This window comes from Pteropus alecto, unplaced genomic scaffold (assembly GCF_000325575.1).
Source record: "Pteropus alecto unplaced genomic scaffold, ASM32557v1 scaffold40, whole genome shotgun sequence".
Classification (NCBI taxonomy): Eukaryota; Metazoa; Chordata; class Mammalia; order Chiroptera; family Pteropodidae; genus Pteropus; species Pteropus alecto.
The window spans coordinates 20,748,985-20,772,867 of NW_006431919.1; the positions used below are offsets into that span (position 1 = coordinate 20,748,985).

At 59.5% G+C, this 23,883-nt stretch overlaps 1 protein-coding gene and 1 non-coding gene across 2 annotated transcripts in view; one reads left to right on the forward strand and one right to left on the reverse strand.

Moving 5' to 3' along the window:
- TNRC18 (trinucleotide repeat containing 18) overlaps positions 1-23,883 on the forward strand; it is a 70,247-nt gene that overhangs the window by 22,415 nt on the left and 23,949 nt on the right. Inside the window, exons 4-16 of the mRNA XM_015585177.2 lie at positions 1-276; positions 4,666-4,768; positions 5,084-5,289; positions 5,660-5,806; positions 6,383-6,573; positions 7,826-8,258; positions 9,436-10,428; positions 15,270-15,442; positions 16,040-16,176; positions 16,356-16,484; positions 18,106-18,277; positions 19,731-20,091; positions 23,142-23,411. Of these exons, the coding sequence (XP_015440663.1) occupies positions 1-276; positions 4,666-4,768; positions 5,084-5,289; positions 5,660-5,806; positions 6,383-6,573; positions 7,826-8,258; positions 9,436-10,428; positions 15,270-15,442; positions 16,040-16,176; positions 16,356-16,484; positions 18,106-18,277; positions 19,731-20,091; positions 23,142-23,411 (3,591 nt within the window). The remainder of the gene's footprint in view (positions 277-4,665; positions 4,769-5,083; positions 5,290-5,659; positions 5,807-6,382; positions 6,574-7,825; positions 8,259-9,435; positions 10,429-15,269; positions 15,443-16,039; positions 16,177-16,355; positions 16,485-18,105; positions 18,278-19,730; positions 20,092-23,141; positions 23,412-23,883) is intronic.
- On the reverse strand, positions 12,049-12,167 carry LOC112475311. Its single transcript, XR_003044663.1, has one exon. It is a non-coding gene; the product is annotated as a 5S ribosomal RNA (ribosomal RNA).

Consider the following 23,883-nt stretch of genomic DNA (forward strand, 5'->3'; position numbering starts at 1 on the left):
CCTCCACCGGCACCCCTCGCGCCCAGGCCCGCCTCCCGCACCCCGGCGGCCCGGCCCCAGCCGCGGGCCGGCAGCTGAAGCGCGATCCGGAGAGGCCTGACAGCACCAAGGCTTTTGGGCGAGAAGGCTCCGCCGCTCAGGGCGAGGCGGAGGTGCGACACCCGCCTGTGGGCATCGCGGTAGCCGTGGCCCGGCAGAAGGACAGTGGCGGAAGTGGCCGGCTGGGGCCAGGGCTGGCCGACCAGGAGCGCTCCCTGTCCCTGAGCAACGTCAAAGGTGGGTCCTGGATCCTCCCCCCTCCCACTTTGCCTCCCATTTCTGTCTGTCTTCTGGCCTCCTTGCACCCCTGTCCTCCCCGCCTCCCTGGCACCATCTGTCCTTCATGTCACTCAGGGCTGTGGCTGCTCTTGAAGGGTTATTGCTTTTTCCATTGTGCATGTAGAAAAACACGTAACGTGGAGAAGAAGAGAAAAGGACCATTATATTTTCCAACACCCTGAACACTTTCAGATCTTCCCCGGGCTTCATCTTCCTGTGCGATTTCCTCCTTCCTGCAGAGGTCCTAGCATGTGTCGGATCTCGGGCGGTTGCATTTTCACACGTTACAGTGTGGGTTGTCCTTTATAGGTGTCGTTTTTTATTGGCCTTGAATATTTATTTCATCACGAGCACTCACTGGAGTCCAGCTAGCCCTTCCCTTCGCGGGCATTTTGGTTTTCTCTGATGTTTTATGTGTTAAGAATGTTGCGTTGAACATTTTCGTGTGCATTGTGTCTTCATATTTTGAGTCATATTCTAAGGATAGATTCCTGGGACTAGACCAGCTTCAAGCTTTCAATTCTGAGAGTTCTTTGAGGTCGTTAGCTAGGCCTTACGTAGTTCAGGGTCCCCAGTACCTGACATGGGCCTGGTGCACAGTAGGTGTTTGGTGAATGACTGTGTGACAGATGGAAATTAAAGTCTCGGTGTTATGGGTTTTGATTCACCACCTTGCTGACTTCTTAGGTAGGTAGAGGTTTTCTACGCCCGTCAGCAGCGTACAAGTCTCTTATTTTAGATTCCTCATAATAGTGTTTTAATATCATTTTTTTAAAAAACTGTTAAATTTGGTAGATAAGAATGGTGTATTTCTTTTAATAACTAGCAAAGTTGATTGTTTTTCCAGAACTGGGTGGATTGTTTGCATTTTTTTGCCTCTTACTTATCTCACTGTTGGAATCCTCCCTGGGATTTTGGGGAGTTGCTGTTTGTGGCAGTTTTGTTGGGACCCTGGATTTGGTCTGCCTGGAAAAGAGCCCGTTGCTGAGCCAAGGGCCTGCCTGCAGGTCGGGCGCTAGATGGCGCCCCCCACCCTTACCGGGCGGTGTTCTGTGTGCTGTGGGTGGGTTTGGCCGGGTGGGTTTGGCAGGCCGGGGTGAGGCCCTGAAGGTCCTTGCTCGTGTGACTTCTCAACAGCCGGCCTGGGTTTCTTCCCTGCGCCTCTGTCCCCAGCCCCGGCTCGCCCCCTGTCCTCACCAGCTGCAAGCTTGGGCTTGGCCCACAACGGTGGCCTCTGTGCCGCTGCCACTTTCCAGACTTTGCTCCCACAGGCTGCTTAGGAGTCTTGGACCCACAACTCCTGGGTCCCCATCCCCCTGTGGCCTGGCCCCCCCATGCCACCTTTTCTGACTTCATCTTTGGTCCACAATGAGCAGCCACTGCTGTGTCCTGTCACAGCTGCCTCCTAGACCTGCAGTCTCAGTCCCGCTCCCCAGGACGAGCTGGGGAAGGGCCTAGCCACCCTGGGCCTCACAGCCCCCTGCACTCACGCTGAGGACCAACGTCCGGGGCGAGTGATGCTTAGGGAGTGTTTGTCGAATGACTACTGATCGAGCCCATTGTTCATGTGGAGCCCCTCCTCCCAGCCGGGGAAGCCCACCCTCTGACCCTGGGGGACTGGCACCAGGGCCTGCCTTAGTCTGGGATTGGAGGAGTGGGCACTAGCCCATGGCTGGAGATGGCTGGCTTGGTGGGTCAGAGGTTGGGGCCGCGGACCCCCTCTGGGAAGCAAAAGATCTCTTAGGGTCCCTTCCTTTAAAGAATGCTCAGGTGACACAACGTGGCATCCCTGTTGGGGGCCACGGTCCCCAGAGCTCATGCTGGAGCCCAGAGTGCCTGTCCGTGCCTAAGGGACCTGTAGCCATGATGAAAGTGCGTGCGTGCGTGTGTGTAAGAGAATGTGTGTACGAATGCGTGACAGGGAGTGTGTGTGTGTGGAGAGGGAGGGAGGATGTGACAGGTTTGGGATGAGGCTTTCAGGGATTAGTCTAAAGCTGCCTTTCTCTGTGGCAGCTGATGGTTGGAAAGTAGGTAGCTGGATTCTTCCTCTCCTTAAAACTGAATTCTCGGACGAGGTGGTGGTTTCTCCCCAGTCTGGATGCCTTCGAGGGAGGCGAGGAGTTGGGGGTACCCAGCCTGCTATGGGGGTCATCAATCCTGAGTCTCCTAGTCTCTTTCTGTGTCTCCCTTTCCTGCTTTGCAGAGCAAGCCCTCTGCCTCTTGAAGCTATGTGACCTTGACCAAGAGGCGTAAGTCCTGGGGGCCCCAGTTTCACATGGCGGTAGTAGCGCCCTTGATGCCAGGTGGGCTGACAGGCACATAGTAGGCACTTCATCAGCAGGCGTGCTTTTTGTTCACTCACAGTCAGGGTGTTAAAGGCTCAGATAGATTTTAAAGGCTGTGACAGTGCCCGTGAGCCCAGGTGCTGCTGGGGAGAGACCCCCGAGCCCTTGGGGTCTGGTCTGGCTTCGGGCAGTTCTTGGACCCTGAGGTGGACTGAGGACAGGTGTTGTCTACACCTGTGCACCCCAAACAACAGCACCCTGTGCCCAGCAGACAGGCACAAACAGCCTCGGGGGAACGCTGTCGTCGCCCCTCAGAAAATGCTCTGCCTTCACGTAGAATGGTCACCGTCTCTCGGCAGCCTGGGAGGGAGCAGCTGTCACTCTCACGGCCCCGCAGACCAGGAGTGTGGGAACCACAGCGATGTCAGAGGCGGGGGGCACCCCAGCTGCGTCTCCCCTAAACTGGGTGGCAGTGCCCTCCCTTTGCTTCCTCGCCTGCCTGCCTCCCGTGTGCTGGGAACAGTGTGGTGACCTCGCACTGGCGTAGATGGAGCGTCCGCTCAGCGCCTTTGCTGACCGAGGTCTGCACGCGGCGACTTGGCAGGTGGCCAGTGACGCCGCTCTGCGTCCTCCGGGGGCAGGTGAGGAAGATGGAGGTCGCCTCCCTCGCCTGTCCTCACGCCTGCCCCAGCTCGCTGGCTTTCCTCTGCTGTGACTCGCACTGTGCTTCCCTGTCGTCTTGGGCCGAGAACTCCCCAGAACACTCAGGCCAGCCTCCAAGCCCTCCCAGGTGTCCAGTCGTCTCTAGGGACACGCTCCTCCCCGACGCTAGGCTGCCTAGCTGTCCCCTTGCGTGCTTGGTCCACTGGGCGCATCGCTGCACCTCGCCTAGAGCCTCTTTGTTCTGGGACTGGCGGGTTCCTACCTTCCTGAAGCCTGTCCTGGGGGCTCTGTTCTTTGGGGGTGCAGGAAGGGAGAAACGAGGGACGCCCGATGATAGCACTGTGAATGGAATCCTTGCCTACGAGGGGCACGGATGTGGGGTGTCTGGTGGCCCGGGAGCTTTGTCTCCAGCAGGGCAGCGCTGTTGGGGCTGGGGGCTGGGGGCTGGGGCGGCCTCTCAGTGCACCTCCCGAGATGGCTGGGTCTTGGGGACCAAGGCTGCTCAAGGTTTGCAGGGTCCTCATGGCAGGTGGCTGTGCCCTGTTGGTGGGGCCCTGCCACCCACAACTCCAGGTGGGTGGGAAGACCCCAGCCTCAGCCGGTTTCTGCTTTAAGACAAGTCTCAGCTGCTCACTACGGCCTCCGCTGCCAGTGACCGCTGCCTCCCGTGCCCGGCCTGCCTGGGGCTGCCACATGTGCGCTGATTTGTGGCTTATGGTATAGAGAACGTGTGGGCTGGGGCTGGGGCAGGGGAAGGTGGTGGCCGGTGAAGAGGGACGATGGTGAGGGCCCTCCAGGGGCGCCCGTCCCCTCCCCCCCTCCCCGTGTGCCAGGCTGGACTGGGGACCTGCCTTCTCCACTGGGGCAGTGGGCAGTAGGTGCAGCTGGACCAGCTCCAGGTTGGGGGGTGCCTGCTGGGCACCAGGGCAGGGACGAGTGGGCTGGACAGCAGCTCCTACGTCTTTCACTCACCCCATGTGAAGTGTTCTCGATTTTACTTTTCTGTCTTGGTTTTAAAAAGATCAGCCACGTGTGTGTGGCAGACAGCTGCGGTGGGACCTCAGTGTGGCGGCTGAGGGCCGTGACCGGGGTCTGGCTGTGCTTCTGACTGGTGGCCATTTTTGGGGGTTGTGGTTTCCCAGCCCCCCTACCCCGACCTGTGGCCTCACACCAGATTATCACGCGATTGGTTTTCCGATGTCACTCCGACGTCCCGTCACCTGTGCGAGGTGCAGGGGGCCCTCTGGGGGTGTCGGAGGGAGGCTTCCACCACAGAAGACCCCGGGTGGGGTTGGGAGGGTGCATTGCGAGGGCAAGCCTTCTCGGGGGGGAGGAGCCACGCAGACCTGGAGGCCTCGTGGGGGGCCCTGAGTTGGGGCTCACTGCATGTTCCCCGCAGGGCACAGCCGGGCCGACGAGGACTGTGGGGACGAGCGGGCCCGGCACCGGGAGGAGCGGCTCCTGGGGGCGAGGCTGGACCGGGACCAGGAGAAGCTGCTCAGGTGAGGGCTTGGAGGAAGCGGGCACCTGGGAGTCTGGGAGCCCCCCCCTCCAGTGGGCCATTAGGATGAGTCTAGATGGCATAGCCTCTGACCATAGGGGCCATGATGCCGAACAGGAGCTGGCCTAGCCTGAGACCCTGATCCTGGGCTGGGGACCCCGCAGCCCCTCCCCTCGGGGCAGCTCCTCTGAGCCGAGCACACCCCCTTGTGCTCCGGACACCTGCGGTCCTGACAGCATCCTGGTGGTTCACAGGTCACTTGGGGCGACATCCCCAGGGCTGTTGGGCTGTTGGTGATACCTCTGTTCCCTTCCAGAGAAAGTAAGGAGCTGGCCGACCTGGCCCGCCTGCACCCCACCAGCTGTGCTGCTAACGGCCTGAACCCCAACCTCATGGTGACCGGGGGCCCAGCACTGGCTGGCTCAGGTCGCTGGTCCGCCGACCCCGCGGCTCACCTGGCCACTCACCCCTGGCTGCCCCGCTCAGGGAGCACGTCCATGTGGCTCGCCGGACACCCGTACAGTGAGTGTGGGGGATGGGGTGATGGAGGGTGGGGATAGAGCAGGCTCCACGTGGCTCTTGGGGAGCTCAGTGCTGGGGACGGGTGCCAGGAGGGACAGGCCGTGGCAGAGGAGAGCCTGCATGACACTCGGCGGCCCTGCCACGCTCTCTCCCTGACTTGTCCGAGGAGGGTGATTATTATGACACCTCCTCGTGGAGTTTTTCTGCTGAGCCTGTTTGGGGGTGATACTCGGAGGTGGGTGGCTGCGGGCTTGCTCACCCCTCGGCTTCCTGCACAGAGGCCCTAGGAGGTGTGGGGGGCTGGGGAGCCGGCAGGGTAGGAGCTGGGCCTGGAGTCTCCAGCACTGACTTTAGCCGGGGTCTTTCCTAGGCTTGGGTCCCCCCTCTCTGCACCAGGGCATGGCCCCGGCCTTCCCGCCTGGCCTTGGCGGCTCCCTGCCGTCAGCCTACCAGTTCGTCAGGGACCCGCAGTCAGGCCAGCTGGTGGTCATTCCCAGTGACCACCTGCCTCACTTTGGTAAGTGGTAGCCGTGTGGTGGGAGGCAAGGGGTTCAGTAGCCTCATCCAGTGAGACTCTCCTAAGTGCCAGGGGTCTCCTGCTAGGAGGGGGTCCACCCAGCAAGACATTTGGCAGGTAGAGGTGTTCAGAGAGAACAGACATCAGGATGCGGTGTCCACATGCGATAAAGCCACAGGGGTTCTTGGCGTGATGAGCTCCGACCCGGAAAACATTCGCAGAACCAAGGGAGGACCACTGTGTTGGGGCGCAGACCCTCGGCCTTGGTGTCCCCATCCCTTGGGAATCTCCTTTGCAGACCAGCGGGTGTTGTGTGGGAGGAGTTGGGAGACTCTGTGTTGGCACACTGCAGCTGCGAGGCCTTGGGGACATCCCGGGTGGCCGCGGACAGGGCCCGTGCTGCCCTGGGCCTGGGACGTGGCCGCCCGTGGCAGGGGGCGGGGCAGCCAGGAGCCCAGCCAAGCCCAGCTCCGCCGCGCGAGTGTCCTTTCTGTGGCCTCAGCTTTCCTGTCTGGGCAGTGGGGCGACGTGTCCGGCGGTGCACGCAGCCTCACGGTCCGCCGGTCTCGCCCGCAGCGGAGCTGATGGAGCGGGCCGCGGTGCCGCCCCTCTGGCCCGCCCTGTACCCGCCGGGCCGCAGCCCCCTGCACCACGCCCAGCAGCTCCAGCTCTTTTCCCAGCAGCACTTCCTGCGGCAGCAGGAGCTCCTGTACCTGCAGCAGCAGGCGGCCCAGGCCCTGGAGCTGCAGAGGAGCGCCCAGCTCGTGGTGAGTGGGGCGGGCGCTCGCGGGCTGCGGGGCGCCGGGGACCCCTCCTGTCGCGGCACACGAGTCAGCCAGCAGAAACTCTCAGCAGTTGTGGACGATGAGGGAAAAGAGACGAGAGCCTGGTGGCCAGTGCTGGTCCCTGAAGGAGCTCTCTGGGCAGAGGGGACAGTGTGAGCAAGGCCCAGAGGTGGACAGAGCCTGGCAGGGGTGGGCACAGGGAGCAGTGTGGAAACGGAGGCAGGCGGGGTGGCCTTGTGAATCAGGGGAGTTTGGATGGGACAGCCAGGGACTCCAGGGAGCTCATGCTGTGTCCTGTGCCTGGCCTGGCCCGACTGCCCACTCGATGGCCCTGGGCTCCCCGCTTAGGCTGGGGATGGTCTCTGCTACCCACGTTGCCTGACCCCATAAGTGGAGGCGCGAGGTGTCACCCAGCGTGGGTAGGCTCCCTAGAGTGCACCGCCCTCCTGCCTCCGTGAAGGCATTCGGGACCGCTGCCCTCAGCTTGGCCTCGTCCCTCCCATGTCCCGCAGCAGCCACGCAGGAGGAGTCAGCAGAGGTGGCTCGTGCAGCGAACAGTGCCGAAGGTTTGAACCTTCGCTGTTATAGCTGGCTGTGTGCCCTTGGGCAAGTGACTTCCCCTCTCTGTGCAGAGTGTCTTTCTCTGGGAGAGGGAGGGGCTCGTCGTGAGCCCGGCATCCGGTGGGGTGACTGTGAGGGTGGCTGGAACTCGCTGCACTTCTCCGTGTGTTTTGTGTGTGGACTGCCTGGCTCCCGCGAGCAGTGGCTGTCCTCGAGCCGGCTCCCTCCCATTTCCTCAGAAGTCACCTGAGACAGGAAGAGACAGCCCCTGCCCACCTTGACGTGGTCTTGAGACCCGGATGGGGCGAGGCAGGTAGTGAGTTCTCCGTGCAGGTTGTCATGCTGATGCCGCGAAGGTGCTGGGAGCAGGGTGGCTCCTTCAATCTCAGGACCCTCTCGCCTCTGCCCTGGCCCCCCTGCCCTGACTGTGAGGGTCCCAGCGGACCCAGGGTCAGGACTGGACGCCCCCAGCCTTGGCTGCTGGGGTTCCACGGGGAATGCTCTGCTTGTTACACGCGCACTGTGATGGAATGTCCACCTCAGGCCGGGGGGTGGGCGGCCTGTACCCCGGACCCTGCCTGAGGCCGTCTGGGCTCTGGGGTCCTGAGGGACGAGGCCGGTGCTGGGCGATGGGTCTTGCCAAGCTGACCCTGCCTGCTGGCCCCCTCCCCAGCAGGAGCGGCTGAAGGCCCAGGAGCACCGGGTGGAGATGGAGGAGAAAGTGGGCAAGCGGAGCCTGGAGGCCGCGGGCAAGGCCAGCCTGGCCGCCTCGGGCCCGGGGCTGCTGCCTCGGAAGCCCCCCAGCCTGGCCGCCGGCCCCACAGGCACCTATGGCAAGGCCATGAGCCCACCACCGTCTCCCCGGGCCTCCCCTGTGGCTGCCCTGAAGGCCAAGGTCATCCAGAAGCTAGAGGACGTGTCCAAGCCACCACCCACCTATGCCTACCCCGCCACGCCCAGCTCCCACCCCACCAGCCCGCCGCCCGCCTCCCCGCCACCCACACCTGGTATCACTCGCAAGGAGGAGGCACCCGAGAATGTCGTCGAAAAGAAGGACTTGGAGCTGGAGAAGGAAGCCCCCAGCCCCTTCCAGGCCTTGTTCTCAGGTAGGAGCAAGGCCGAGACCCTGCGGGCTGTGGGCTGCGTGCTGCTGTCGAAACCTCCCCGTCTGTTGATTCAGTCATTCCTCCATTCCTCCATTCCTCCTGTCTACCGAGCACCTAGCGTGCACTGGGCCCGCCGCCAGGCTCTGGGATGAGCACGCGAGCACACAGGACATATTCTCAGTCCCTCCTCCCTGGTGGTGTCGGGAGAAGATGGGCACAGTAGCACAACCTACTTCAGAAGGACTGAGCTTTGAGCAGAGTCAGACCTGTAGGACACTCAGTGCCATGCTTGGCACATAGTAGGTACAAACGTGTCATGGTGGTAACAGCAGTACAGGAACACACACTCTGGGCTGGGCCCCCACCCCATGCGCTGTGTGCGCACACTTGCTCTTCCCGTCCTGTGTCAGTGGGGACATGTGGCAGGTGGCCTGGATGAGCCCTGGGGCTGGCCTTCCTCCTCCCTGGTGGCTTTGAAGAGTGGGCTTGTTCATAGGGCCATTTGAGTCTGAGTTCAGACTGTGCCACTGAGAGGCTGTGTGATCTTGGGCAAGTGGCCGCCCCTCTCGGGGGGAATTTGAGGCCACGCCCACGTCGGTGCTGAATGTGAGCCTGACCCCGGGGGCGGTTCCATGCGTCTCTCCCCTTGGTCTGTGTCCCCTGGCTGTGTTCCAGTTGAGGTCTCGCCATGTACCAGCTCTGGGCTGGGCCCCAAGCGCACAGGTTCAGGCGCACCCCATCCCACGCAGGGAGAGTTCCCTGGCCTGCGGGAGCTCAGAGTGAGAAAGGGCCAGCGCAGTCCTAGTTCCTGAACAACCTGGGTGCCCCACCTCTGCTGTTACGGGGTTGGGTGGGTGCATCTCGTGGAATAGAGGGCAGAAGTAACCACAGGCTGAGTGGGAACCGTTTGGGGTCTTATTAAGGGTTTGCTTTTGGGTACTGAGCGGAGAGGGGCTCGAGAAGGCGCCAATGGTGGTGCCTGCCTTTGAGTCTGAAGACTCCAGGGACAGGATGGTGGCCGAGTTTTCTCCCTGGGGCCCCGGGGTTCCGCTGATGCTGCCTGGAAGACACCCCAGTGAGCAGAGCGGGGGCTGTGGGTGTGTCCTGGCTGGTGGGCCGCAGGGGTGTCAGACGGGGCAGGAGGAGGGGCCCTGCTGACCTTCGGTGTCCTTGGCAGATATCCCGCCCAGGTACCCGTTTCAAGCCCTGCCGCCACACTACGGGAGGCCCTACCCGTTCCTGCTGCAGCCTACGGCAGCCACCGACGCCGACGGCCTGGCTCCCGACGTGCCGCTCCCGGCGGATGGGCCTGAGCGCCTGGCGCTCTCGCCCGAAGACAAGCCCATCCGTTTGTCACCCTCCAAGATCCCAGAGCCGCTGCGGGAAGGCCCGGATGGAGAGGCCCTGGCCGAGCGAGAGGTGAAGGCGGAGGTGGAGGACATGGACGAAGGCCGCGAGGAGCTGCCCTCCCTGGAGTCACCACTGGCCCTGCGCCCTGAGGAAGCCATGGCGGCCCCCAGCCCTGGGGGCGGGCTGCTGGAGGCCCAGGCGCTGGGCGCTGGTGGACAGGGGGCCGTGGAGCCCTCCGGGTGCCCGGACTTTGCTGAGGGGGCCGAAACACGGGTCGAATCTCCAGGCCGGACAGTATCCCACACAGCCGCCCCAGACCTGGGGACGCGGCTGACCCCCGAGACACTGGTCGAGGCTAAGGAGGAGCCCGTGGAGGTGCCCGTGGACGTGCCCGTGGGCGTGGGCATGCCCGTGGCAGAGGTGGGGCCGGAGGAAGGCCTGGCCCAGGCAGCCCCAAGCGAGCCCCGGCCCACCCTGGAGTCGGCGGACTGTGACGCACCCACCGGGGAGGGAGAGCGCCTGAGTCTGGGGGCCCGGGAGGCCGCCCCTGTGCCCGGCAGTGCCTGCTTCCTGGAAGAGGAGGGCTCTGACCAGTTCCTGCCCGGCCTGGAGGACCCGCTGGCCGGCATGAACGCCCTGGCAGCAGCCGCAGAGCTGCCCCAGGCCAGGCCTCTGCCCTCCCCGGGCGCCGGCTCCCAGGCCCGGGAGAAGCTGGAGGCCGCACAGAGCCTGGTCCTGGAGCAGAGCTTCCTGCACGGCATCACCCTGCTGAGCGAGATCGCGGAGCTGGAGCTGGAGCGGAGGAGCCAGGAGGTGGGAGGTGAGCCCGGCCTCGTGGCAGCGTCTGGGGGCTGCGAGTTTTTTGAAGAGTTCCTTAGAAGATTTTTAAAAACCGCAGGACGTGGTTTATTTATAGTCACTTTTAAAATTGTAAATACACGTAACATAAAACTCAACATCTTGACTTTCCAAGTACAGGTTACGGGTGTTCGTGCTGTGTGGCCCATCTGTGGGTTTCTTAGTGGTGAAATTTCTCCTCGTTTGGTCGGTGGCGAAGTTTGTGTTAGCAGGATGCTTTGGGTGGTAAGAGACAGAAACTCTGATTTTAACTGGTTTAGAAAAAGGAGGGCTATTTAGTGGCTCACAGAACTAAAGTATAGCAGTAGTTAGGTAATTAGCTTCAGGTATGGATGGATCTAGGTGCTCAAACCAAGTCATCAGGCGTTGCTTTGCTTATGCACTCTCTTCCCCACCCCTCCCCCTTGCTCTGTTTTTCTCTCTGTTGGCCTCATTCAAGGCAGGCTGACAGTTCTCATGGTGGGGGGGTCCCCGAATGCTTATCCCAGGCCTGCTCAGCTCAGCAGATGCCCCAAAAGAGGCCACCTCTTTCCTGGTGGCTCTGGCAGAGAGGCTGCGATTCCTTCTCATTAGCTCTCTGGGGTTCATGGTTTTTGCAGAAGCAAACCCTGTGGCTCAGAAGCGGGGAGGAACCAAGCTGGTCACGCACCACCCTTGATGGGGTGTCACCTCCGGGACGTAGGGGAGCGGTGGTGGGCCTCCAAAGAGCAGAAGGGGCAGTGAAATTGGCCAGGCACAAAGTCCCTGATGCTCAACACTGGAAAACTGGGGTGCTCCAAGAGATGCACGAAGGCGCTGTGGGCCAGGCGCAGCCTTGCCACCGCCGCGCAGCCCAGGAGGCTTGGGGGCAGGGCCGAGGCGACAGACAGCTGCCCAGGAGTTAGTCAGAGCGTTGCCAGGCTTCGGTGCGCTTCCTCTGGAGCTGTTTCTATACACATTTCCAGAATTAAGACTGTTTTGTAAACAGTGTTCTGTGATCTGCCCTTTTCACTTATGCATTCTTTACTAAACGTTTTTCAGATTTTCTTAAAACGTTGTGAATGTTCTAGATTTAAAACGTTTGTGTCTTTCAAAAACGTTTTTTCTAGGGGCTACCCGGTTTTCTTCCCAACCTTCGGTGACCCAATCTTATGTTGCCAGGCCTTTTAGTTTACCTTTCTCTCTCTCTCTCTCTCTCTCTTTTTTTTCTTGCTGTTGTAAATAACGTGATGATTATTCTTGAAGACAAACCCTCTCCCACACCTCTGATTTTCCTGGGGGCATATTCCCAGGGGTAGAGTTGCTGAGTCAAAACTAGGCCACACATTTTCAAGGCTTTTTCCTGGCTGTGGTCCCATGGCCCCCCAGGAAGCTTGGATAAGTGAGGCCCTCTCTCCCGCGCGAGGCTGTCCTGTTGTTGTTGTTCTAAAGTTCATTGTTTCCTCTCTTCCGTTTAAATAGTTTGGTATAAAAAAATGTATCTTTTCCAGGGGAAAATGAAAACCCTCTTTTTTTTTAAGTGAGGCAACCCTTGGTTGATCTCACAGATTGCAAGGACCCTTGTCAGCTTACCATCTCTTATTTTTTTATTTTTTATTTTTTACGCCTACAACACCTGATCTTTCTAGGGGGTCTCCCATCCAAGTACTAACCAGGCCCGACCCTGCTTAGCTTCCGAGATCAGACGAGATCGGGCTCGTTCAGGGTGGCATGGCCGTAGACATGAAACTCCTCTTGATCCTATCAACTGTTGGTGGGTTTTCAGAGGGGACTGCAGAGGGCTGGGGGCATCAGGAAAGAGGGGGCTGAGCATGGGTCCCCCAGTTTGGGGGTTGCTGCCCACCCTTGCCCTTTTTGGCACTCCTGCCTCATTTTCTGTTTGGGGGTCCTACATATCTTCATTCAGCACATACTTATTAAGTGCTGCTGTGTCCCTGGCACTGTCTTGCTGCTGGGGCCCAGCCGTAAACGGGCTGTCCTCGTGTGGCCCTCAGTGCAGCCCTCAGGACTGTCAGGTGGTGACAGGTGGGTGGAAATGCCGGGAAGGGTGGTCTCAGGAAGGCCACGGAAGCCTCTCTTGATAAGGGGGCCCGAGGAAGGCATGGGAACACTCCAGGCCACAGAAACAGCAAGTGCAAAGTCCCCGAGGTGGCAGTGTGTGACACATGGGAGCAAGAGCCAGGAGGCGGGTGCTGGAGCGGAGTGGAGCGGGGGTGTGTGCTGAGGAGGGTGGGGGACACGGCGGGCACGATTCCGGGGTCTTTTACTCTGCGTGAAGTGGAGAGCCGTTGGAAGGTGGTTTTGAGCTCGGGCAACAGGACCTGACTTGAGTAGGGGGTTGGGGGGTGTGTGTGGAGAACCGATGCAGGAAGAGCTAGGGGTGGCGCCCGCCTCTGTCCAGGCCGGGTGGCGGGGGGGGTTGTGTGTGTGCAGCAGGTGGGCTCCGGGGGAAGTTGGAGCAGCAGGCTTTGCTGGCAGACTACAGACTGCTGTGCCTGGGGAGGGCAGGGCAGGGCAGGGCAGGAGCGCTTCCCAGGGCTCGGCCTGAGCCCCTGAAAGGCAGGCTGGCCAGACCCGAGTGGGGAAGTGCTGGGGGGGTGGGTCTGGGGGGAAGATCTGCAGCCGGTTTGCACACCGAGGTGGAGGTGCCCCTTCCCACTCTGCAGTGGGGGTGTGGCCCAGGCTGGATCTAGGGCTCTGGGGCTGGAAGGCACCCTGGAGGCAGGGTTGAGGGGTGCAGGGGTTCTGGTGACCCTTTCTTTCCTGCAGTGGCTGGTGGAATGCTGACACACCACTTCCTGGAGCCACCAGCCTGCCCACATCACCCCCCGCCCGCCCCCATGCGGCTACCCACACCCACATGGTGGCCTGCCCGCCGGCCATCCTCACTCCTTACATGCCTTTAGCATCTGACTGACGCCCGGTCCTGTGGGGGTTCCGGTGCAGATCTGACCTCTGATCCCGAGTCACCTCTGCCTTGGTAAAGCCGCAAGGCTCATGTATTAGTCACCTAGGGTGGCTGTGACAAATACCACAGACTGGGAGCCTTAAGTAACACATGTTTTCTCGCAGTTCTGGGGGCCGGAAGTCTGTGATCAAGGTGTGGCAGGGCTGGTTCCTTCTCCTCGGTGTGTAGGTACATGGCCATTTTCTCCGTGTCTTCCCGGTTGTCCCTCTGTGTGTCTGTGTCCTAACCGCTGGTAAGGATGAAGGTATATTAGGCTATCCCGATGACTTTAACTCGATTACCTCTGACGAGACTAGCTCCAAATTAGGTCACGTGCTGAGGTACTGGGAATTGGACTTCAGTGCGTGGATTTGGGGGTACACTATTTAACCCACAGCAGCTGGAACTAGAGTGGTTCTGGCTGCCCTGAGCTGTCGTCCTGAGCCCCAGCATGCCTGGTGTGTTGGAGGGTGAAGGAGGTGACAAAGCCACACCTCGGTCCCCTTCTCTGTACCAGAACAGCTTTATCCAACAACTAAGACTCTTAGGGGGACCTCGAAGGGGCAGGCAGTGCCTCGGGGCAGGCCACACGCTGCAATCTGATAGCACCTGTGGGAACCATGGGGTTCACCGCTTTGTGGCTCCATTTCTATCAGGACAGAAATGCAAAGCTAGTGATTCTCAGCTGGTGGTGACACTTACGTGTCACAGCCCATGGGGGGTAGTACTGACACCTAGTGGGTAAAGATGAGGCTGCGGCTAAATGTCCCACAGCACCGCCCAGGGACAGCTCTCCTCTCATGACGGGGTGCCAGCTGCTGGGGACAGGCCCCCCACCGCCCACGACGGGGAGCCAGCCGCAGAGACTAGCGCCAAGGTCGAGGAGCCCTGATCCACGTGACAGTTGTTAATGTCGATTTCATGGAACTTCGAAAAAAAAAAAATTAAGACGCCTGGTAATTTGGTGGAAGGGCATTGGACTGTTTTTCAGATGAGCGCACACACCTCGATCGTGTTACTTATCACACGGGTAGGGATTTTTCTAACATGCGTGTCCTCGCTGTGTGAGTGTCCACTCTAAACACCAGCACATGGCAGACACGACCTAAATGCCATCAGTGGAGGATTATTTAGATAAATTTAGATAAAGCTCGTCAATACAAGAGACTTGAGCTGTTATTACTAAGTCTGGCCATAAAAAATTGCTGATATTCTGGTATTTTTGACCTATAGAAGTGGCGATTTTTGTATGGTTCGAGCTAATCATATGAATGTAGTAGATGTTTGTTAAGTGGAAAAAAGCAAAGCGTGACATGGTCTGTACTGACCAGTGGCACTTTTGTGTTTGTAAAGGATGCCCACGCATGTTATGTATGTTTGCATACGCACAAACGTTTCCAGAACTATCCCAGAGACCAGCAGCAGCAGCGTTTCCAGGGAGGGGCTTGGTCCCTGTTTTTTATCGTGTGCGCATGTTACTTTTACCGTTTACAAAACTTAACCTTGGCCTCTTCTTTTTGGTGATGAAAACCATGCATATTCCTCAAGGGAAATTTTAAGGACAGGTAGAGAGCCACCCTGCTCCAAAGAACCAGTGCTGGCCTTTGGCGACCGCACGGCCTTCTGTGCACCAGCAAACGTTCTGAGGAGCAGGAGCGGGCTGTGGACCTGCACGCTCCTTACTCAGCACCACTTCCTGCATCTTGTCACTGGCCTGCCGTCCAGTCAGCATCCTGGGGACGGGCCGTGTGGCCTTGGGCAAGCCCTGAGCTCACTCTGGGCTTCCTTGTCCCTGTTTGAGGTCCGAGGGGGCTTGGCTGCGACGCCGGTCAGTCCTGCCGCCTGCGGAGCACGGCTCACCTGCCTCCTGTCCTCAGGTGTGGAGCGTCTGGCAGTGCGGCCCTCGCTGGAGAGCCTGCTGGCGGCCAGCAGCCACATGCTGAAGGAGGTGCTGGACAGCCCCTTCGTGGACCCGCTCAAGAACCTGCGGCTTCCGCGCGAGCTGAACCCCAACAAGAAGTACAGCTGGATGCAGAAGAAGGAGGAGCGGGTGAGGTCTTCTGGGCCGTGTTTCTTGCCTGTGGCCTGGGGAGTGGGGGCGGAGACGGGTCCCCCAGAGATTTCACCTCGCCTGGGGGCGTGGCTGGCGTTGGAGCTGGAGGGGCCTGATCCGAGTCCAGTCTCCACCACTGACTTGCTTTTCGATCCCAGCAAGTCGTTTCCCCTTTCGAGGCCTCAGTTTACCCGTCTGATCACGTGTCTGGAGCGCATTCCATCGGTGGTGGCCTGATGGGCTGGGAAGAGCACACCCGGCTGCGCCCTTTGCTGCCCGTGGGTCTTGGGCGCGTGGCTTCACTTCTGTGAGCCTTCCCCTGTGACAGATGATACAGTAGCCAGCACTGCGTGAGCAGTCGTTACGGGTCCGTCTGGCCTTGATGCAGCCCAGCAGAGTTGGTTTTTCGGTCGCTGTTGTGCAGATGGAGTGTCTGTGTTTTGCCCAAGGCCACAGCTCGTAGGTGGCAGAGAGGGATGCGAACTGGGCCCGGGGTCTTCGCCGTGAAGCCTCGCCACGCCTGTCCACACGGGTGCCCGACGAGGCTGGGGGAGCTGGTGGGCGCCGGCGTCCTCACTCCCCGTCTCCTCCCAGATGTACGCCATGAAGTCCTCCTTGGAGAACATGGACGCCGTGGAGCTGGACTTCCGGATGCGGCTGGCAGAGGTCCAGCGGCAGTACAAGGAGAAGCAGCGGGAGCTGCTGAAGCTGCAGAGGCGCCGCGAGTCCGAGTGAGTGGCACCCCGCCCCGCCCCGGTCGGGCTCTCGTAGGCGCTGGCGCTCAGTAGGTCCGCTGTGGTAGGCCGGCAGAGGCGTGTGTGGCCCCGAGTGACGTGGGTGCCGCGTGTGTCCCTTCTCCGCGCCCCCTCCACCCCCCAGGTTCACAGCCAAGCGTGTGATTCTTTTTAAGGGACAGGCGCGAGGAACCCCATAGAAGCTTGACACGCAGAGGCCCTGGCAGGCCGAGGAAACGGACCCACGCCCTGAGCGCCCTGTCGCCCCCCCGCAAGAGAGGGAAGAGCCGCAACAGTAGCGGAAAGTAAGGCTGGCCCCTCGGTGGGTCGGGGACTGGCACAGAGCTCGGGGAGGAGCGCAGGGCCTGCGTCTGGGCGCTGGCACCTCAAGTCCCTTGGGCTCTGACCCACCGGTTTGGTAGCTCAGGGAGCATGGCGCGCGCTGCCCAGGCTAGGAGGCCGAGCCAGGCGAGTGGCGGAGCGGACAGGCAGACTCGTCCAGCCAGGACTGAGTGGGCGGTGACCCCAGTGAGATTTCTGGGCTGTCGCCCAAGTGCTTCAGCCGTCATCCGGCCCGTCATCCTTTCTTCCTCCACGGCCGAGGACTAATTCTCGCTCTTGTCCACACACCTCTTCCTTGTGGAGGGCCCGCTGAGCTCCCAGCCCCGTGGGACGGGCTCCAGCTCATGCCGTCACTTAGTTCCCTCCGAGCTGGACAGTATCCTTCCTGTCCGCCTGATCTGCTGGCTCGTTATGCCCGAGCCTGCACTCTGCGACCTAGGGTCACTTCCTTCGTGCACTGTGGGGCAAGCTCTGTGGGTGGCAGCAGAAGCTACGTGTGGCACCTCTGGAATTTTTCTTGAATGCTGGCTGGAATGAGGGCTTTTCCTCCAGGCCGGTGTGGTGGTCCCTGGGTGTGGGAGCAGCACGAGCTGGGTGAGGCCCATCAGAGGAAGGGGCTGGCTCGTCCCCTTGTTCGCAACATCAGGGCAGGTGACACTAGGTGGCCCAGTGCTTGGCTTGAGGAAGTAGAGGCGGCCACGGGGTGAGGCCGCGGGTTGGCCCCAGGTCTCCTCAGGAGAATACAGCCCCCAGGGCCCCGGCGTGTCTTGTACTCAGCATCTCTGGATGTTCCTGAGTGAGGATGGGGAGAGGAAGAAACCTCTCGACCAGCCGTGGCGGGGCAGGGGGAGAAAGCAGCTCCTAGGGAGCCGCAGAGGCTGGGGCTGGCGCCTGCAGGCCCCCTGGTTAGGAGTGTGGACCCTGGAGGTGGCTGTACTTCTGCTTTTGAGTTCTAGCTCCACTCCTGGTTGTGACCTCGGGCTGGGTATAGTACATCAAACAAAGCATGGTTCTGTGACTAAAATGTAAAGCACTAACGAGAAACAAGTCACATAAAGCACCAGGTAAAAGTTAGCTGCTTTTGTGATCACTTGCGAGGGTTTAGCTCAGAGCAGGCAAGAGAAGCCTTAAGTGAGGCCGCATTCCACACAGCTTATTTTTCCAGGGGTACAGGAGACCGGCCAGTGGCTCTTCCTTCACGTAAGGTCTTGATCTTAGTCCCCTACCCTGGAGGACTTGCTTGGCGTTTCCGACCCTTGTTTTTGGCACGCTTTGGTAGAGGGATCCGACCGTGCAGAGCCGTGTGAGTGTGTGTGAAGGAGCACGAGAGGGACAAGGCAGCAGCGGGTACTGCCTCGGAGAAGGCTTTTTTCTTCCCATTTAGCTCTCATTCTGCCTCATTCACAATTAGCCCAGAATCCCAGCACCATAAGTTCACAAGATTCATCTCCCCAGACTCGTCACTCTGTCATCGCTGTCTGTGCTTCCGCATCCAGAGCCCGCCCTTCAGGGCCACGAGGGCGTACCCCCAACTCTCGAATACTGCCTGGCCAGGGTGCTGACCAGTGGTGCCTCTGCTTTCAGGCTGAGCGGCAAGCCCCTGCTGACATCCGATGCCTACGAGCTGGGCGCAGGGATGAGGAAGAGACACAGGGGGTCCGAGGAGGAACACGATGCCCTCATTGGAACAGGGAAAGCCAGGGGGAGGAACCAGCCTTGGGACGAGCAGGAAGGCTCGTCGGACTTCATGAGTCAGGTCAGTATCCCCGTCTTGCTGGTTGGTGTGCTGCCGTCTGGGGTGGAAAGTCTGGAGGGTATGTGTCCCTCCCGCTGCAGGTCTGTTGGCCTCGTTGCTGCAGAGAAACTGTAGACATGGTCGTCACAGTGCAAGAGTGATTCCCCTCCAGTCTTCCGTATGGTACAGGGGGAAATTACGGCCCAGAGGAGGTCAGGGAGGTCAGAGACTTACCAAAGTAACACAGCCTCGGGTGGGCCTGAGAATCCCGCCCCCCCCCCACCCGTGTGCTCCATGACCCTTTGTCGAAGCCAAGAAAAAAGACTGCAAGTTCTTAACCAGATAATGCGATTACTGTATTGTTTAACGGTGTAATTGTTTAATGAGCAGCTTCACCAGTCTGTAGTTCTTTAAAAAACAAGGACCTGATGTCATTGTAATTTCCTCTGTGAATTCTCCAGGCGTAGTGGGGTGAGAGCCAACTCCTTGATTTTTCTTACTTCTGCAGAGCATTGAAATCATCCACTTAAGGCCCGCGTTTCTAAATACTAATGTACCTTGTCATCCGTCCTTGTAAAGCCTCGTGCGTGGGGGCTCTTTTGGTTGGTCTGGCCATCAGAGGGGGCCACTCACGTAAGGGAGGCTGGATCCAGGAAGAGGGAGGAGAGACAGTTTGTACATCAGGATCCTTAATACTCTCAAATTGTGAATGATGCTTTTTTGGTGGTTTAAATGACACTTTCCCATCTTTTTTCCTTACGAAACGTTACCCGAATAAAGAAAATAGAAATGAAATGTGCAGATGAGAGGCATTAATGCCTTTGAAAGTGCACATTTCACTGGAACAACAAATGACTGTAGCAGACGAGAGTGCAAGCAGGAATTTAATCTTTGAAATCGCTAATCGTTGTCTGCTTCAGGCATACAAGGCATGCTCCGAGGCATTTTCTTGGCAGCTCCTGCCCATGTAGTTGGATGGGCTGATTTAGGCTGTGTGGCAGTCTTCATCAGCTGCTCTAGGTAGTTGAGATAAGCAGATCAGCTGGGCTATGATCTGGGTATTCAATCTTGGTTCCCTTCCTCCTCCCTTAATCCAGCTGGCTTCTCCTGCTCATTGGCAGCACTGTTTGCTTAAAGTGCTTCCCCAGGAGGCACCAGATAGCACCGCGGAGAGCCAGAGTGGAAGTGCCAGCCCCAGTGACAACTGCAAGCACAGGAACAGCTATTTGCTAAATACTCCATGTGCTTTATCTCGGTTCATCTTCAGAGCAACCTTCTGATGACGCCCATACATAATTATCGCCATTTTACAGAGCGGGAGAATCAAGGCTTAGAGGAGTTAAACAATTTGTCAAAAGCCACTGAGGCAGGGAGATGGACGGGAGTTGTGGTTCGTCAGAGCTTGTGCACTGAGACCCACTATCCCGTTTGGTCAAGTGCGTCTTAACCTGTGATTTCCAACTTCCCCCTTCAGCTCAAGATTAAGAAAAAGAAGATGGCCAGCGACCAGGAGCAGCTGGCAAGTAAGCTGGACAAGGCCCTCTCCCTCACAAAGCAGGACAAGTTGAAGTCACCCTTCAAGTTCTCGGACAATTCTGGGGGGAAATCGAAAACGAGCGGGGGCTGTGGCAGGTACTTGACGCCTTATGACAGCCTGCTGGGCAAGGACCGAAAGGCACTGGCCAAAGGCCTCAGCCTGTCTCTGAAAGCCTCCCGAGAAGGTAAACACAAAAGGGCCGCCAAAGCCAGGAAGATGGACGTGGGCTTCAAGGCCAGAGGCCAGCCCAAGTCGGCCCACTCCCCGTTCGCCTCAGAAGTGAGCAGCTACTCCTACAGTAAGTAGCGGACGCCGCGCCGCCTCCAGGCCGCTGCTTCTCCCCTCTCTTCCTCTCCTCTCCTCTATCTCAAGGGTCCCTTTCTTCCTCAGCCCCGGCTCCAGGCCGGAAGTGGGTCCGCCTGGGGCGGAAGTGCCGGCCGGCGCCATGTTGGGCGGGCGGCCGTGATTGGCGGGCGCGGCCGGAAGCGCGCCGGCCGACTCCTGTGTCTTCCGCCGTTTGACGGAAAGCTGCGGCGCGGGCGCCCGGTGCCGGTTTTCGCGCGCGAGGACCGTGAGGACCGTGGAGGGGCTCCTGCGCCCCCTAACCCACCCCGCCCGCGGGGGCTTCTGCCCTCAGGCCGATGTCGGCGGGAGCGGCGCTCGGGCAGCATTTCGCTTTACCTTTGTGACAGCCCTCCGGGCGGCTGCCCGTTTTGTCCCCCGGGAGAGCTGCCGAGGCCGGGCGAGGTCGACTGCGCCGGATGGGGCAGTCGGGCCGGGATCAGGCCCGGCCTGTGTGGCTCAGCCGCCCAGGACGCCCACCACCATGGCCGTGGTCTCTGCGCCACCCAGGACGGGCATCGCTGGCCGCCTGTGGCTTTCGAGCCCTGGGAACACAGCTGGCGGGACCGAGACTGGGGTTTATTTCGTTAACGCGGGCCCGCCGCATCGGAGCTCCTTCCCTGGGGCCTGGGGGGCCGCTTTTCCCGAGCTAGGCAACCTTGGGTCAGCCCCGGCCGGCGCTCCGTGGCCTCGGGTGGCCTGGCTTCCACGGTGCGGCGCATCATAGGTGCTCAGTAAGTATTTGGGGGCAGAATATCTCATGCCCAGGATGGATGGACACTAAATATGTGGCCTTGCAGGAAGGCTGCGGGGGCTTCTTGGCTCTGGTACCTGTCAATGGAGTTTGTTCTGGAAGTCCCAGGCCTTGGTTGGGGTGGAGGGTTTTTTCGTTGTCGACTGCCTGGATCTGTGCGTCCGGGCTTCTGATCCGGCTGGTTTGTTGGGAGGAGGTGGAGTTTCCATGTCAAGTGCAAAAAAAGGACACGTTTGTTTTCTTAAGGAAGAAAAATAAAGTTTTTATAGACTTGGGAGTTAAGATCACCCACCTCACAGGGCTGACGTTGGTAAAAGGCTAGATGTGGCATCTTGCACGAGGTTAAGCTGCTGTTGTTTTTTTTTTTTTTAATGTATATTTGGTTGCCTAAGATTAGTAGGTCTCCAGGGCTGATTTTCAGATGAGTGTGGGGCAGACAGCTCCTTTGTGCTGAGGACATGCACAAATGCCATAGTTTCTGTGGTCCTTCAGCTTGGATGGGTTGATCTGAACAGCACTGCCCAGGCCCCTGGCCACTGTGGGCCTAAGCAGTAGAGAGCTCCACTCTCAGAGATTCGTAACTCCGGAGGAGGAGGAAAGGGCTTTCTCCTGCTCTGTCTCTGTCCTGTTTGAAGGAGACGAGGGGTGGCCAATGGATGTGTCCCGGCTGGTTGCTGGAAGACTCCCTCACGTTCCCCACTTCCAGGTGGATGTGGATGGGGTATCTAGAGGCCAGAAGTAAGCCAGGCCCCTGAGGTCTTCGGTGTGCTCCGAGTGGTGAGTCCACCACTGTAGCACATGTGTGCTCGTGAGCAAAGCCAGGTTCAAGGTGCCGGTCTAACTCTGTTATGCTCTCGTCTAAAGCACCACAGTTCAGGTGAGGAAAATGGGTTCACATTGCAACAGAGAGGTCAGAGGCTGTCTCTAGGTGCTAGCTGTGAAGAGAGGTCCTCTCTTATTTCTTACGTTGGCTTTCCGGCAGTTCTAGGTAAATGAGTGTGTGCAGTCGCAGAGAGGTCAGAGGTGTTCTCCAGCAGGGTGTTGCCGTACTAGCAGAGAGTGGGAAGTGAGAACACTGTCTTCTTGCTTTTTAAGTTTGGGTCGAAGGGGTTGGGTGGCATGCCTGGTGGGGCTGCCCTTCTACCCAGAATTGCCAGGCCATCCTGCAGTTGGGTTCTCGGTGGGAGTGGAAAGCGGAGATGTTGGAGGAGGCAGCCAGAGGACCCCCCACCCGCCCGCCCCGCCCCACACGCACATGTAGTTTCTCTTGGACTTGGAGACAGTGGGCATTGTCAGAGCTGTGGCCACGTTCTTTAATGCCCCTCGTGTTCCACGTGGATTTTACCAGATCGGGGGGTTGCAGTCTTCGGTTGTGGAGCCCTTTCGTGTAGTGAAATGTTGCTGGTGATCTCCACATGTAAAGCGGATCCAAACGATGTATATTTGGGGTGGGCGGGAAGAGGTCAGAGTTGTGCCAACTTGACAGTCCCCCTCCCCAAAGCTGGGCAGTCCTCGATCCTCCCCCAGGAAAGCTTGAGAGCCGTGGCCTCACCCGGGTAGTGAGGCCGAGACTTGGGTGGGAAGCATGCTGGCCCCCCTGCTCTCTGATAGGAGAACACGAAGGTGGGGGAGCCCCCGGTCCCGACATCTCTGCCAGCTTCCTTGGTGCAACTCCGCTGCTGTGGTCTTTCTAAGCTGCGTGTGTGACGTAGCTGAGTGTGGGCTTGGGAGGAGGTGCGCACACTTGGGTCTGCGCCTGCCGGCTCAGCATACTCCTGGGAGCTAGTATTTTGGAGAGAAGAGCTTCACCTGAGCTCTTCCCCTTGGGACGAGGAACCCCTGGGCCAGGGTGCAGTCCTGTGGGACAGACGGGGCCCAGTGGTGACCTGCATGACCAGGGGAGAGAGCTTCCTGGGAGCAGGGATCCCAGCCACCCCAGGGCCTGGAAGGGCTGTTTGCCGAGGTGACGGTGTGGTGGGCGATGCTGGCAGCGGCCGGCTGGGACGGGGCCGGGTCCAAGGCCAGGAAGGAGGAGCCAGGTGCAGGCTGTGTCCTGCAGGCCGCCAGGTAAGAAGAGGTCAGAGGCCGGGCCTGGAGGATGAGGTGTGACACAGCTTGCTCACGGCCACAGGCATTTGGAGCTATCCGTTCTGGCACGTACCCGGGTGTTGTCACAACCACTAAGTAACGGAAGACAGACACCAGCCCCCGCCCGCTCTGTGACTTAACGCTGTTAACAACTTTGACCGCAGATACGGACTCGGAGGAGGACTTCCTGAAGGACGAGTGGTCCGCCCAAGGCCCCTCCGGCTCCAGACTGGCGTCTCCCGTCCTGTGTGGCATGGTGGCAAAGAGCAGCAAGCCGGCCGGGGGCCCCAAGCTGACCAAGAGGGGTCTGGCGGCTGCCCGGACTCTGAAACCCAAGCCGGCCGCCGGCGGGAAGCAGCCATTTTGTTTGCTGCTTCAAGAGGTCGAGGCGCGTTCCTCCTTCAGCGACTCTTCGGACGACTCGTTTGACCAAGGTTACTAGCTCCACACACACACTACCTTCCAGGTTTCAGAGCGAGAGAGTGAGTGAGCGCGAGCGATGGCGCCGCGGGCGGCCGTCTGGGTTCTGGCAGCGTAGCCTGCCGTATCTGCCCCTTTTTTTGGGTTCCGTTTGTACCTGTATCGTGATAATACCGCGGCCAGCTCTTTTGGAGCTTTTATACAGACTGATTTTAGTCTCCACCTGCCCCCACCGCCCCCTCCGCCCCCACCCCTCTTCTCGCAGCCTCTGCCCCCCAGACCGCAGGCCGGGGTGGGGGTCTCGGCAGGGGCCTCCCGAGGGACGTTTTGTAAATGGAATTCTGTCGTGTGGGCGTGTGACTTGATGTTTGTACCGCGATTTTGGTAATACCAAGCTTTATTAAACAGACCGAGTTCATTTTTAACTAAACCCGTGTGCCTTGTCTCTCTTGCTGTGTCTGACTAGACCATCAGGTGGCCGCTTCC